At 33.6% G+C, this 15365-nt stretch overlaps 2 protein-coding genes across 2 annotated transcripts; one reads left to right on the top strand and one right to left on the bottom strand.

Annotated features, from left to right (window-relative positions):
- The first annotated feature begins 1265 nt into the window (after positions 1-1265).
- LOC141682703 (outer envelope membrane protein 7-like) lies at positions 1266-1780 on the top strand. The gene has a single exon (XM_074487402.1). It carries the CDS (start codon positions 1383-1385, stop codon positions 1587-1589), a length of 207 nt encoding a protein of 68 aa, XP_074343503.1. The 5' UTR covers positions 1266-1382; the 3' UTR covers positions 1590-1780.
- A 508-nt stretch (positions 1781-2288) lies between these two features.
- LOC141686818 (preprotein translocase subunit SCY2, chloroplastic) lies at positions 2289-13185 on the bottom strand. Its single transcript, XM_074491896.1, has 14 exons — positions 13000-13185; positions 11884-12396; positions 9983-10071; positions 9793-9872; positions 9574-9663; positions 8468-8559; positions 8079-8162; positions 6322-6463; positions 5229-5345; positions 4865-4994; positions 4029-4152; positions 3790-3896; positions 2632-2753; positions 2289-2533 (listed from the first exon to the last, which is right to left on the bottom strand). The coding sequence occupies exons 1-13, from the start codon at positions 13073-13075 to the stop codon at positions 2664-2666; spliced, it is 1734 nt and encodes a 577-aa protein (XP_074347997.1). The 5' UTR covers positions 13076-13185; the 3' UTR covers positions 2289-2533; positions 2632-2663.
- Positions 13186-15365: the final 2180 nt, after the last annotated feature.

Here is a 15365-nt window from a genome sequence, read left to right as displayed (position 1 = left end):
TCAGAAATAAAATTATAAGCGTACACATTACTATATTGTGCAGTATCCCAAATAACCACAAACACTTTTACAGCAATCCTCATGAATCATCAAACATTTCTACAACACCCTCATAGATCTCCATTAGCATTGGACAACAAGAAATACCACTTACGGCCTCTATTATTTCAACTTAATGTCAAATTTTTAAGAACACGTTCAACCCAGATGTCACCAAACCCCAAAAATAAGTCATATACACAAATAAATGTGTTATTAATCCATTGGACAACGACATGCATATAATGTTAATAATTGCAGTTAAAATAAATATTTGTAACAATATTGCAAGCACAACACAAATACTCATGATCATATACACAGATAACTATAGTATTTATCCATGAGACAATAATATAAATATACGGTTAACAATTAGTATTGAAAAATAAAATCCAATTCACGCAATGTAAACATCCCCGAGTGTACTGCTTGCGCACTTGAGAGCGTGTGGGGGTAGGGGTGAGCAACGGGTCGGAACCGGACCGAACCGGAACCAAACCAGAACCGAAAGAACCGAGAACCGAAATTGGAATATTTTAAGAACCGAACCGGACCCGTTTATATGTAAGAACCGAACTGGAACCGAACCGTAAATTTCGGTTCGGTTCGGTTCTTAACCGAAATAACCGAATTTATTTTTTATTTTATATTTATTTATTTTCTTATTATTTTATATTCTTACTTATTAAATTTTGACTAGTTTTGATTATTTATTAAGGGTAACTTAGTAAAAGAAGATTTTTATTAGTGGTGGATCATTTTGAATTCGATTACTTTCTAATATTTAAGAAGAAAAATATTTATAAAAATATTCAAAACTCCATAAATATTTAAAGAAACGAGTAATACAATAAAAATCATATTTTTCTTAAATTTTATTAAAGTGTTATAAATAAGAAAATATAATACATAATATATATACATATATTTATATATATATATATTTGTATTTATTCATTTATATACGATTCAGTTCGGTTCTTACGGTTCTAGTATGTAAAGAACCGAACCAAGAACCGAAATTTCTAGAAAAACAAGAACCGAACCGAACCCAAATTAGTTAAGAACCAAACCGGAACCGCAAATTTTGATCGGTTCGGTTCTCGGTTCCGAACCGGAAAATGCTCACTCCTATGTGGGATAGATGACGGGCTTAAACACAAACGGTTACTTGTGGTACAAGACAACAAACAATAGACCCCCCAAATCCATTTAATCAGCTCCACCCGTTAGGTTTGTTCTGTTCCAAACCCCACAAATCTTATAACCCACCAATTTCACACCACCCACAGTTTTAGATTATTATTGAGATTTAATTTGATTGATTATTATTATTAACCATGGCAAAAGGCAATTCAGTGAAGACTGCAGCAGTGGTACTGGGAGCACTGGCCTTAGGATGGGCTACAATAGAGCTTGCTTTCAAGCCCTGGTTAGACCAGGCTCGTAAAGCCATGGACAAGTCCGATCCCTCCAAAGATCCTGATGATGATGCTTCTACTTCCACCCCCACCGTCGTCGTCGACGAAGAACAACCTGCTCCTTAAACCAGCATCTTCATCTGTGTATGCTGATTTACGCTATTGTTCTTTTGTTATGTCACTGTTGGTTCTGTGTTTGGACAAAATATTCCAGTCCAACTGTGTTCGTTTGTGTTTTTCATATGTATGCATTTTTATGACAATGTTCTCATTCTAGAATTTACTATTTTAACAGGTGAACTCTGTTTTTTTAATCATCATTTGCTATCATTTTCATTACTGTTGGTCTTTTTGAACGAGCATCCTCATCTTTGGGTTGAAGCTCTGTTCTTGAAATCCCCACATTTTTAAAAAATCGCCAATAAATCAGTTAAAAATATATTTGACCGATTTAATAAATCACCGATAATCATCTGATTTTATCTAATTTTTCAAATCGCATGACAAATTTATAAATCGGTAACTCAACCAATTAATTCCGATTTTCAAAATTGATAAGCACAAGTAATTAATAGCAAATTTGATCTATTTTTTTAATTATAGTACGAGCTTAATTTTCAAATAAAAAAGAATCAGCGGGCGATCTTTAAAGTTTACATCACCAAACATCATAGTGTCTGCAAAGCATAGCTTAGAGTTGATGTACATTGTATAGCTAATCTTAGCCTATTTATAGAGCCAAAATTTATAGTATTTATTTCTATCTGTACATAATATGTAATGCATCTTCATTACTAATTGAAGCCAAAGTAGATCATGAGAATCGAGACTGAAATTTCATCATATTAAACCCTCCTGGACTCCCTGGTTTTGGGGTAGGCACCCAGGCGTGGTCTTGTACAACAGCATCTATTGGTGAGACTAGTACTGCACACAATATGTCATGTATTTGGTGCGGTAAATTCTGACATAACACGACTTGGACTCTTCCAGTACGGCTACCTTGTTACGACTTCACTTGTCACCTTTGGTTATATCTCTACGAGGATAATCACGTATATAGAGGGTTCCTGACATTGTGCAGTTACAAAGAATTTGTCAAAGGTGTAGGTAGATAATGCAGGATATTTAGAATAATGACCAATTGGCAAGTGCATTATTGAGTCACCTTGATCAAAAATGGTAGACCGGCTTCAGATGTTATACACCATATCTCTTTAGAGCTTTGCTTAAACTCGGCATAACATTATATGCTTGATAGGATCTTCTCAACTCAATGATGGAACCAACCTGGAACCAAAACAAATGTTGCAACTACTTAAGAATCCACATATGACGTTATTAGTTGTGAGATGAATAACATTAGAATTTAAAGCCCATTTAGAAAACTAATGGTAGCAAGCAAGAACTCAACACCTGATCTATGTGAATCAGTAGCCTAACAAAATATCATAAGGTGAGTATAATGAGTGGATTGTATTAGATACGTGTGAGAGAAACTATTATGTGCTAAGTAAATTAGTGTTTTTATTGGGTAAGATAGAGAAACATACGATCCAGGGAAATAAAGTAGAAAAGGCTAGAAAAAGAAAAGTTCAAAATCCCACATAAAGTCATACCAGTATAAGAAATGAAAAGTATGATACTGAAATTGACGATTGACAATAGCTAGACAACTACAAGTGAATAAATGAACGTAGATTTTTTATTAATATTGCAAATAATTTTAAGCTCCATGGACATGTAAACTCCCAAGACACAGTCAGTCATCACGAAGAGAAATATGAATGAACACCAACTCAAAATTATTAATTCGTAAATACATATAAACAATAGTGGTTCCAAATAAAGGATGACATAATAAATCCAGATTTGCGAGAGTCTTTGCCGAAACAACCTCCCGGTTCCTAAGGGGTGGATGTAAGGCCACAGAAACTGCCCCACGAGCAGATAAGTGCATGGCATACGGGGAATGTTTGGTTTAGTTAGTGTTGAAAAGAAAGTTCAACACCACTAAACTATCACAGAATAGCATCAAGTGTGACATAACCCTGAATTAGCTTCAAGTTGTCTTTTACTACACGCTGGTAACGAGAGTCAATATAATTTGAATAAAAGATGATGGTTGTTCAGAATAAAGAATGAATGGAATGGCTTCAGAAGGTACAGCTACTCAGGGAACTGCTTTTTTATCGGTTCTCCTAATAATTTATGTAGAATAATATAGCAGATTACATGGCATCAAGGTTTTATTAAGTTGTTCAAAAACTTAACTCTGACCAAGCTATATGGAAGTGAAGAGAAAAGCCTGAAGTAATGTACTTACAATGATCAATACTGATGTAAAACTTATTGAGAATCCCAAATTTATGCTCCGTAAATAATGATCAAGAATGCTAGAAGTAGTTGCTAGAGTGCTAAGCAACAGACCTCCTGCAATATTTTCATCATAAGAAAAGGATGATGTATGTAAAATGTTTTCATTAAATAGCATCAGCACTTCTGGCAGATTGTAAATAGTATATAATTCCCATGAAATGGTTATAAGACATAAGACCGACATACCCCAAAAACGAGTAGAAGCCTGGACCTTCGTTAAATACTCTATTGTGGCCTTTCCAGGCTTTATCTTGGGTATTCTGGCACCCATCTTATTCAAGTAATCTGAAATCTCCTTTGGCATGTTGGCCTACATAAAAGTACACTTGTCAGTATATCCTTATATTCAACTAATCAAAGGCAGAGGAGAAATCTTCAGTTCATAAACAATTTAATAACCATAAAAGATCAATTTAGTATCAATATAAAATGATATACAGTAATACAATTACAATAAGAAGTATGGTAATTGCATTTTCATTGGCTATTAAATTGCAACTGAAATCCAAAGCGAAATATTGCAACTACACCATATAAAATTTTCCAAACCTATATATAACTACATAATTAAGGTTTTTAACAAGTAGTACAACACATAAGTATCTCTCCGTTATCTGAAATCTTCATTTTGCCTCGAGTACCAAGTACCAACGGAGAACACTTGACAGTTGGACATTTACTTTAGGCCAAAACATGTAAATATTAAAAATATTGCCTAGTCCGTCACTTGGATATGTATCCATGTTGGACACTTCCAGAGGAGTCAGAGTAAAAAAGAAATATATTGTAAAGATGAAGGCATGAATTCAGGCAAGTACTTAAAAATTAAGAACAAGCAGCATATATAATCTTATTAATGATAGGCACTTACCAACTTACAGTAACATATTTTACAGCTCTCTTATAACATATGTTGTAGTTAATTATCAAGCTTTATGTAAATTAAAAATTGTTAGTAACGCTAGATGCAAACATGCAACAATGATCTTCAAAGGATAATCGCTAGGTCAAAATACACTTACAATGTCAAATATGTTGAATAGAAAGACAAAGAACGCATAAATGGTATAATAAACCCATGGCCCTGCTCCGGTAGATGTTTCAGGATTAAGCATCTGTTTTATATATTCCCAGACAGGCGAGCCAAGAAGACTGCAAAAAATGATTCATTAGAAGGTAATTATGGAAATTCTTGAGAAGAAATTAAGCATACGGCCATATCAGAATTTCTGCATATAATGTCCCTACTCCCAGAGTATCCTCATTAATAGTTAACTGGATCTCTACCTAAAATAAAAAGATAAAGAAAAACAAAAAAATGCATTTTTTTTATATGCACAAAAAAAATGCATTGATAAATGGAATTCCGTAAAATAAATTAACAACCCTGCAAGAATGCTCGGAACTGCCAAGAGATAGGTGGTAGTGAGTATAGGCTGCATTCCAGATGGATTAATATTGAATGGGATATATGGTTCCACTTCCGTGATTGGTGAGTCTCGTCTGAAAATAAATAGACAAACAACAAAGTCATTTTTTTGCTACATAAATTAAGTCAATTTACATAAAGTATTGCAATTACTGAGATTAAAGGGCGGATGACAAACAAAAACGAGGTAAAACCATTCACTTTAGTGTATCTGTAGCATTTAGATAATTTATTAGTCCACACACTCGGGGATCTAAGAAAGCACTTTAGGAGGGAAATTAAATACCCTAAACCTAGATAGACAAATATATACACCGCCTCTAAATATGACAATCCCAATTAGGTCTGCACACACAATGCTTGTTTAGACACAAGTGACTAGGAGAAATACTGAGAACTAGAAATTCAGTCAATCTTGAAGTATGAAGTTTTAACAGCATTTCTGGGACGTGTTAGGAATAAGACATTACCCAGCAAAGACTCTGAAAGGGAATGACATGGCTGTCCACAGTGTAACTTAATAGGAAAGCTGCTTGCCATCTTTTCCATTCCAAGTATCTCCAGTTGCTCTAAATGAGCAATCTAAATTACTTTTGTCAAGCTAGAACTTCAAAAGACTTAATCTTAACCCTTTGTCATCTTTTGAAAGCCCGGAACCAGCTTAAAATTACATCCTGTACATGCATAGGATGATTCTAAATGAACATAATTGTGGACACACCATTCTGCTCTTTATTAGTCTTCACAATTAAAGCCCTTCATATTCATGCATAAATCGAAATCTTTTGCTGCTAATCGGACTTCGGCGCCCAAATCCATTTTTTTTGTATATGTGACGAGGCGATCAGGTCTTAAAATGCTAACTATATACATCTAGGACCCACATTTGAGCTTATGGTCATTATTTTCAACACATGGAAAAATGAATTTTTTTAATATAAATAAAAAGAAGTTCAACTTTCCTTATATGATAGTGTTAAGGTGATAATTCTGAGTCACAAAGCAATCAGAAACTTATTTTTGCAAATAGGGTAAGGTAGACAAGGTCACCTTGAACTAGAAGCTAGTTTAAAACCATAGTATTGTAGTTTAATTTTTCTACAACCCTCAGTAACAACCACTGCATACATAGTCACCACAGTGAAAAGGCCCAATACTCCAAGCACATAAGGCCACCAGCTCAGAGTACTTCCTGCAACAAGAGGGTACAAATAAAAACAGTACTTAGGCCTATGATCAGTTGTATGCAATAACATCAATCGCCTTCAAGTCTCCGTTTAAGTCTAACATACAGACAGATACCAAGGTTCAGGAGAATGTCTAAATGAAGATATCCAAAAGAACAATGAGAATGAAAAAATCTACGTTTATGTAATTTTGTCGTGGTGACTCGTATACAGATAGTCTCAAATTGGGATACCAGCTGGAATTTCTTGAATGGAACAAATTAATTAAACCTAACAGGACATGAGGTCAAACAGTTGCATATATCCCCGCGAAATTCTTTTTCAGTATATGCCAATTAGGTTGGTGTATAAAAAATTGTTATCTGGATTTTACTATGGCGAGCACAGTTTACTTCTTCATTGGACGGTTCGGATGGACTTTGCCGACTCAAAAGAGAAAAACTGGAATAGAAAAACTGCAGAGAATACTCATTAACTAGAGTCCAGCAAGGCAGCAACTACGAATCTCATTCTGCTTAAACTGGTGTCTCATTCGCTTAAATGTCCTTAAAAATAAAGGGAACTGATAAATAAGCTCCGATTTTTACTACTAAGCTCAGATTCTATTTTTTTAACCATAATTACCCATACTTTTTATTCATTTCTTCTTAGAAACTATGGATAATGATGTAATTTACATGTCTTGAAAAATAGGAATTGGAGCTTAAATAGTAAAGTGTGGAGCTTATTTATCAATTCCCTAAATAAAATGCAGACATATTTTGATATTGCATAAGCAAAAGATCACTGATTCAACCACTTGTATTATATAATAGTTAGACTAAGATAAGAGAATGTCCACCACTTAGTTGGATAGGATTTCCTAACTACCTTACTTAGTTTTTAAGTTGCCGATATTAGGCTTGTTTATGTATAAATACGTAGTATTAGTTTTTTGGATTAACTTTGTTGCATCGCATATTTAACATCAGCTGCTCATGGGTGAACAAACGAAAAGGCCTTCTGGTGGTGTTTCTACCGGAGGCTATCAAGGTGATAATCAAGCTCCTGAAGGAGAATACAAAAGAGGTTGAAGAGGGAATACAATATATAGGCACCAGGAAGATGTGTGTCATGATAATAATAATGATGAGAAGGAGATCATGGAACAAGTAGCGATGGAAGGAACTGTCATGGAATTGTGGGTGAGAAGTGCACCATGGAGAGAAGTGCTCCAAACTTCACCATAAATTCAAAGAGTAAATGTAGGTGAGACGTACATCAACCAACGAAAACCGGAAGTTATGACAAGTAGATAACATAAGTGAAGAGAAGTGTTTCATAATCTTATTAGAACTTTGTATCAGGACTTAGGGGGAGTGCTGAGAATCGAACTAACGGTAAATAAAACAGTTTGAATTAATAAAATAATATGCTACTGGATTCTTGTAGTTAGTCAAGATAAAAGATTTGCTTCTCTCTACTAAATATTATTCACCACTTGGGAGAATAGGGTTTCCTACATTTTAACTTGCTTAGTTTATATGTTGCCTAAATGATGCTTGTTATGTATCTCATTTTAATATGCAGAATGAATAATTTCATCACACATTAAATATGAAAAGGTCGACAAACACCAACCTGAAACCTGAGTCAACAACTTGTGTAATGTTTCTTTGTAGCCCGACAAAATTCCAACACATATAATCAAAGATGATCCTTGTCCTGAATGACCAAACTTAAATTTGTTACGGAACACACCACAAATGACATGAAAATATATGTGTTTATACAGTTTAGTGTTTGTGTTGGTGTAAAGTGGAGGAGGTTCAAGGCATTCTCAAAGTTTCTTATCAAAGAAGTTCATTTGCATGAAGTTATAGAAAAGTTACAAAATAAAATGTAATACAAGTAATAGAAACAAGCAAGAACAAAGTTCTTGGAATTAGACAGTGCAAGAATAAGACTGAATAATCAACTAATCAAAAAAGGCAAGTGCCCAGCAAAGGCCAAGAGTAAAAGGTAAATACCAAAACCAGAATCTGTTATTTTGTCACAAATCCAACTCGTAGTCATTGCACCACAGACCAATAGAGAAGTTGTCACCATCACATGTTTTACCCTGCAAACAATGCAGATTCTGGCACATAAATCTCAAGGGAGAAGCGAGGTGTAATGAAAATCCAATGACAACAATTAATCACTACATGGACTAATCTAGAAATCAAGATTTCACGGGGCAAGATGTGTGATAATTTTTTTTTAAGTTGCGAACTCAGCTGAAATGTGCATCACTAAGCATTAATGTAATTCAATTTTAAAACATAGGCATGAATGAGTAAATAACAAGAAAAGATGCATATGTTAACCATTATTTTGTACAGCTAGGGTTCAAAAACATTTATCCTAATAATATGCTATTAGGATACCTTTGCCATGATTCAGCTTATAGCTAACGATTAGTAGCTGCAGTCTACATTTATGGTGTAAATGAAGTATTAGTATATCAAAGTCGATAGGGACGGCTGTCAGAGCTAGTTGACTAAGCTTCTCTATAACAACCAGAGTTGCAGTATGTTTTCACTATGCAAATTTTAAATAGAAAAGTGGAAGGCTTCTTCCCAAAGTCTCTTGTTTATTAAACAAATAAAATCTGTAGAATAGCAAGAGAAAAAGAACACAGGTTAAAACCTAAGAGAGGGAACACTGATTGACAGTGTTATAAAAAGCGTGCTCATTGCGCTTCAACTAGGCGCAAGATTTGCGAATAAAAAGATAAAGGATTTTACTTAAGTTTCGATTGGCAATAAATGCACTTCAAACCCCAAAACTTGCATAGAAATGACAAACGTGTACCAGATTAGCCCTCTATCTGAAATGAAAGATTAATATCCTTATACATGAGTAAAGCATCAAATTAAAACCATTACATCTATTACGTTAGTTCATTTACCTAAATCTAAAGTGTAGTACACTAACAATAAGGTATCATTATATTGAGTGACTATAGGCAGTCTACAATTTTTTTCACAGATGGAACCTAGTTGGGGTCAAAAAAGCAGAGCTAATTCATTGAATTTTGGATAACATCACTGGCAACAAATACAATAAAATAGATAATTTGGGCCAAAATTACCTGTAAGTTTCTGCATAGATGGAGTAAGGAAGAGAATAGCAAGCAAGAATCAAACCCTCCACTGTTGCAAACCAAAGTGATATCCACCATCTAAACAATGTTTTACCAATATTTTTACAGTAAGTTAGAATTTATCTTACATGACCAGGAAACAATCATATAACAAACCCTGAAAAGCAATGACTACTCTCACTGCTTGAGATGAAAAGCTAGACACACATATAACTCTTGATCTTCTCATGCCCATCTAGGCCTTCTTTCCGCAGCTTCACCAAGGAAGGAACAAGATGACAAAGTACCTAAATATTAGAGTTTTAACCATTCAGCATTCAATTATTGATAATGTAAAAGCTATATTGCCATATTTCCACAAAGTGGATATGAGCATTTAAAGTTGAAAGTAGCAAACCTGCATAACAATTGATGCCACGATTTGAGGACTGATTCCAAGTTGAAAAAAGGAAAGCTTAAGCTCCGGTGCAAAATCACCAAGTTCATCTGCCAAAACATAGTGTGAACTCTTGTAATGTTGATTAATGAAATGAAATTCTAAATAAAATAGATTATCACATGCCATACCCCAGTTTTGAACAGTTACGAACTGTCAAAACAATACTATGCATAACAGCACTGTTGGCATACAATTAAAACTATGTTAAGAATGCATTATATGTCACCTCTGACCTCTTAATCTTCTACATAATGTCTGCTGTAATAAATACCACTAAAAGAATTATGAGAATATTGGAAAGCTGTTAACATTTTTAGTTTATTGACGACTTATATTCATTTTAATAGAATGCCCTTATATTCATCATAAATTTATAGTAGGGTAAAATGTATCTAAGGTTGACTTTGCAAATCTCCTTAATGTTAACTTAATAAAACTATAAAGCTTTCAATTGGTATCAGGTAAGGTGTAACCATACGTAATCAACTCTTGTCCTCGATAATATTCTTGGCAAATTCTCGTAATTTTCCAGCCAGTGGTTTACATTACATCTAAACCGTGAATTTTTAATCAAAGAACAAATATCACTGAAATACAATACTTTAGTAACAAGCTGAAGTATGAAAAGAATTCTCTTCACTAACTAAAAACAATAAAGATGAAGTTCCCTAGAAAGTATTTCAACTCACAATGTGGCAGACGAAAATTTGTAAAAGATGTAGAAGTGGCAGTAATTGTCTAATTTGGTGAGAAAATTTTATTGTCTCATTTATAGAATTTAGAACTCACAGTTTGGATTTAAAGATAAAACATTTGTTGGAAAATTATGAAAATCTAATGAAAGTCAACTGCAACTATAATTTTCAGTGTACAGAGAATAAAATTGTGACAGCCACTGAGAAGTTAAGAGTTTCCACGTAAATTTGCAGTTTTACTTCTTTCCACGCCAACTACATAAGATTAATTTTGTTGACATCGGGAAATTTTAGAGGAGGCTTAAGATACATATTACCCATATATGTTGAGTGTATATGTGTAGTTGTGTATGTATAAATTAGATTTACTAGTAGTATTATGTGCTTAGGGCATCACACCTTAGAGTCTGCTTTTGTGCATTTTGTGAATCCGTGCCCTTCTTAACATTACTGAGAGTACTTTAGCTATGCTAAAAAATAACCAAAGTGCAGTTCAGACCTTACTAGTAATGTCTTAACTTTGAAATGAGTCTTTCTTGATCAATAAAGATCACATGGTTTTTGTAAAATAAGCATTCTTATTTCTTAATAGACTTGAAAGTCTGTGTAATAATAGGTACTAGTCTTCCTGTCTAAAACTAATGACCTTCCTTAACCACGCATATTGAGCCAATGCTAGCAAGAAACGGAACAGGCATTTGAATTGCAAAAGGGCTTATAGAACCAAATCAAAATCTATGTTCTCTTTATTATTAATATATGTGTAGATAAATATATAATAAGCTTTAATACCAATTAGCCCAACAACTTAATTTTTCCCTCCGATGGCCAATACCCAATAGATGGTGCGACTTATATGGCTAAAAAATGTACGAGGCATTCCAAGAAAGCACATCTAGGACTACAAAACATCAACCTGTTATAAGTTACAACCTTTGCAAGATTAACTATTAAACATGAACTTGCAACCCAGAGGACAAAATGTTTACATAGTTGCAATCAAAGGTTCCAGGACTCCAGTTATGATTTGCGATAGGTAATCAACAATGGGTTATGCAGCATTTCATTCGAGACAAGTTATATGTCTATAAATACTTTACATGCTATATAACAACAAAGCAAACTTGTTTGTTCTAGAAGTAGATAAACAAAGATAAAACATACCAACGGATCCTGAGACAAATCTTAGGTAGTCCTCTGGCATTAACTTTCTATCAAATCCTGGAAGAGGAATATAATATCCAACCCGACTCATCACAAGTAAGAGAGCAGTCACAAACAACCTTCGGCGAATCTCACTTTTGAAAAAAGACTCGGCGGCATTATTGAAGAGAGTTCCCATGCGTACAAAATTCAAATATCTGTTCTTGTACCTCTGAGGTTTAGGATAGGAGATTTCAAGGCTTTCATGACCGTCTACAAAACTATCGTTGGTATTTGGTACAAAAAGTTCTTGATTCAAAGAATCTGCAGATGCTGCTTTAACGCTTATACAGTAACCTCTTTGCTGATCACGAGAATAGAGTGATAAACTCCCGTTCATTTTCAAACAATGAGACTCCTGTAGGAACACAAAATCCCTTCTGCCCAACTCCAAACTAGTTCTTGTAAGTGACAGGTGAGGAGTTTTTGCATATCGTGGACGATGAAGACGGAGAATTGATGCAGATTTAACAACTACATTCAAAAAATAAATTACCAATTTATCCAAAACCAAATACTTAAATAAACTGCAGGACTAAAATGCAACTACTCTATTCTCTGATATAATGCAACTAATCTATGACATATTCTCCAATACACCATATACACACACATATTACACTATACATATATAATTCTCCTATGTTTCTGTATACTATGCATTCTCTTATAAATAGATGATTTTCCTATATAAGTATTACGACTTTATCATTTCTCAAGTAGAACCTACATAAATGAATATTCAATATTCAAATAACCTACTTAAATGAATAATTGTTTCCCCATCCCAGCATAATACGGACAAGTTGTTCGGGTTCGATAAACGAATGATCCAAAAATTTATCGGCCAGAAAGGTATTCAATTATCGAGGTTTAACTGTGCCTATTTTCCAGAAGCCCTACTTAAAAAATTGTTTATAGCTAATATTAAGAAACAGTTAAATTCAATTTAGAAACCTCATGATAGTATAACGATGGCTTAAACAAACAGGTAATATATAAGCATTTGTACACTGCCTATACAGATTAATTTTCAAATTGTAAAATAATTAAAGAGAATATATTAATTTTATGTACCTGACGAGTAAGAGGCATGTCGAGTTGCGAAGAATTGGGGATGAAAGCTGAGCAGAGTAGCTTCCATGGCGTTCATACAACTATGCGCGCCAAGTGTTTGATAAAATGCCTTTGGTTTTGTAATTTCAAGTGTTTTAGTTGTAAAAATATTTTTTTCGTGTTTAAAGCGAGTTTGTAGAAACAAGGGGAAGGAAGATAGAATGACAAAATAATTAAAAAATGTTTGGGTTAAAATTTTAAAGAGTTCGATTTCCAAATATGATAACTATTTAGGTTTTTATAAATGGAGAAATACGTAATATTTAGAATATGTGTTTTTGAAGTCTCTTATTTTAAAAAATTGTGATATTGCATTTTAAAATGGGTGTTCAAATAACTTATGTTCATTGTCAAATTTTAACAGGGGTGTATCGTACTAGGGCTGTCAATGGATCGGAAATCCGGTCCGATCCGGTCCGATCCGAAGGTTAATGGAGCGGATATGGATCAATTAAAAAAAAATCCGATCCGAAAAAAATCCGATCCGGTAACGATCCGATCCGATAAGAACCGGATATGGATTTAGGCCGATCCGATCCGTTAATGATCCGATCCGGATAATTTATTATTTATTATATATATATATATTATAATAAATTATATAAAAAAATATATTATAAATTGATCACTGTCTGAAAGTTCTGATAATAGATTATAAGTTAGCATATCCAAATGGTACAACAACAACAACGGTGCTTATCAATGGGTTTCATACTCCCACAAAAGACAAGAAGGCGAAGTAAGAAATTTTATTTGAGTGTGTAATCCTTTTCTGAATAAGAAATTGATATCTGGATAACGAGAAATATAAAAGTTATATACTTTCTCATCATCTTTTTGCAGGAAGCAGATTCATGGATTTATATAAGAAATTATGTTTGTATTTTATTTTTTTAAATATAAACGGATCGGAGCTCCGATCCGTGATCCGGTGATCCTAATGGATCCGGATATGGATCGGGTTATAAAAAATCCGACAAAAATCCGATCCGGATCCGAATCCAGTAAAATTAAATGGATCAGGATATGGATCAAGGCCGATCCGATCCAGATCCGATCCATTGACAGCCCTATATCGTACTATGATTTTTAAAAAAAAAATTCATTCATGAAATATAAGTGTATTTAATTGAGATTTTTAAAAATGTAGCAGAACTTTATGATATTCAGTTAGGATTTTAAATTATGTTATAGAATTTAGTGATATTCAATTAGGATTTTAAATTATACTACAAAATATGATGGTATTCAAGTGAGATTATTTAAAATCCATTAAAATATGATGATATTCACATGTCGGATTTTTTTGGACTTTATAAAATGATAGATTTTGTGGGATTATTCAATGTATTTTATGATTTTTGAAATCTCCCTATAATTCATGAGTTTTTGAAGGATTGTGTTTAAATTCTGAAAACTCTTTATCAACTCTACGTCATTTTATCTAGAATACCTATAAATCAAAATCAGATATAATTGATTAAAATTCATGAATTATATTAAAATTCATTTTATCTAGAATACCTATAAATCAAAATCAGATATAATTGATTAAAATTCATGAATTATATATAATACATTAAAATTTCAGTCCAATACACCCCTAATATAGTCATTTGAAATAGCAGGTTGTATTTCATGTCTCTTTCAAATTATTATATAGCCCATCTAATTAAGATTTTCATTTTTTTCCCTTTAGCTTCGGTAACTTGCATTATTTTAAAGAAATATGATGAAAATGCTTCAATTGTAAAATTGAATAAATTAGACAGTGATGCATTTAGAATGATGATGCTCAATGTTCAATTGTTCACCGGTGCCTATTGTTATGCCCAAAAATTGGTATAAACAATATTCAGATTGAGATTGATAAAAATAGTCAAAATTGAGGAAGAAACGCCCAAAACCTAGGAAAAGATAAGATTGACTTTCCATAAAAAAGAAAGGTGCGCCCTAAGAACGCGCCCCTGAATAGCTAATTGACAGTTGTGGTTACCATGCCTTAAAGGCGCGCCCTCAAACATAATGAGGAGGCGCGCCCAATTGCTGAAAAAGGGGTGAGGAATTCCTTGATTGAATTCTTTCCTATGGTGAGCCTTAGGGCGCGCCCTAAGTGAGAAAGATTCCTTGGACGGATTACTCGGACATGATTACTTTGACAGATTCATACCTTAGCTTTACTTGGACAGAGTTAAGGCAAGCCCTAATGTTGAATAGTTTAGGGCGCGCCCTATAATTTAGAATGACAGAAGAAGAGATCAAAGGCTGATAACACCGGGCGGCGCCAACGTACAGAAATGTTTGGGCGCACCCTTAACTTTTACTTG

This window comes from Apium graveolens, chromosome 9, assembly GCF_009905375.1.
Source record: "Apium graveolens cultivar Ventura chromosome 9, ASM990537v1, whole genome shotgun sequence".
NCBI classification, from domain to species: Eukaryota; Viridiplantae; Streptophyta; class Magnoliopsida; order Apiales; family Apiaceae; genus Apium; species Apium graveolens.
Note: the sequence above shows the minus strand (reverse complement) of the source record. Positions and strands in the feature narration are given on the sequence as shown.

Bases quoted from the DNA above. Each gene is read 5' to 3' on its own strand.
- LOC141682703 (XM_074487402.1), top strand. From the start codon at position 1,383: ATGGCAAAAGGCAATTCAGTGAAGACTGCAGCAGTGGTACTGGGAGCA.
- LOC141686818 (XM_074491896.1), bottom strand. From the start codon at position 13,075: ATGAACGCCATGGAAGCTACTCTGCTCAGCTTTCATCCCCAATTCTTC. The intron at 9,873-9,982 runs GTTTGCTACTTT...TCTAATATTTAG, and splicing joins TGGCATCAATTGTTATGCAG to GTACTTTGTCATCTTGTTCC. The intron at 4,995-5,228 runs GTTGTTAATTTA...CATTTTTTGCAG, and splicing joins GTTCCGAGCATTCTTGCAGG to TCTTCTTGGCTCGCCTGTCT.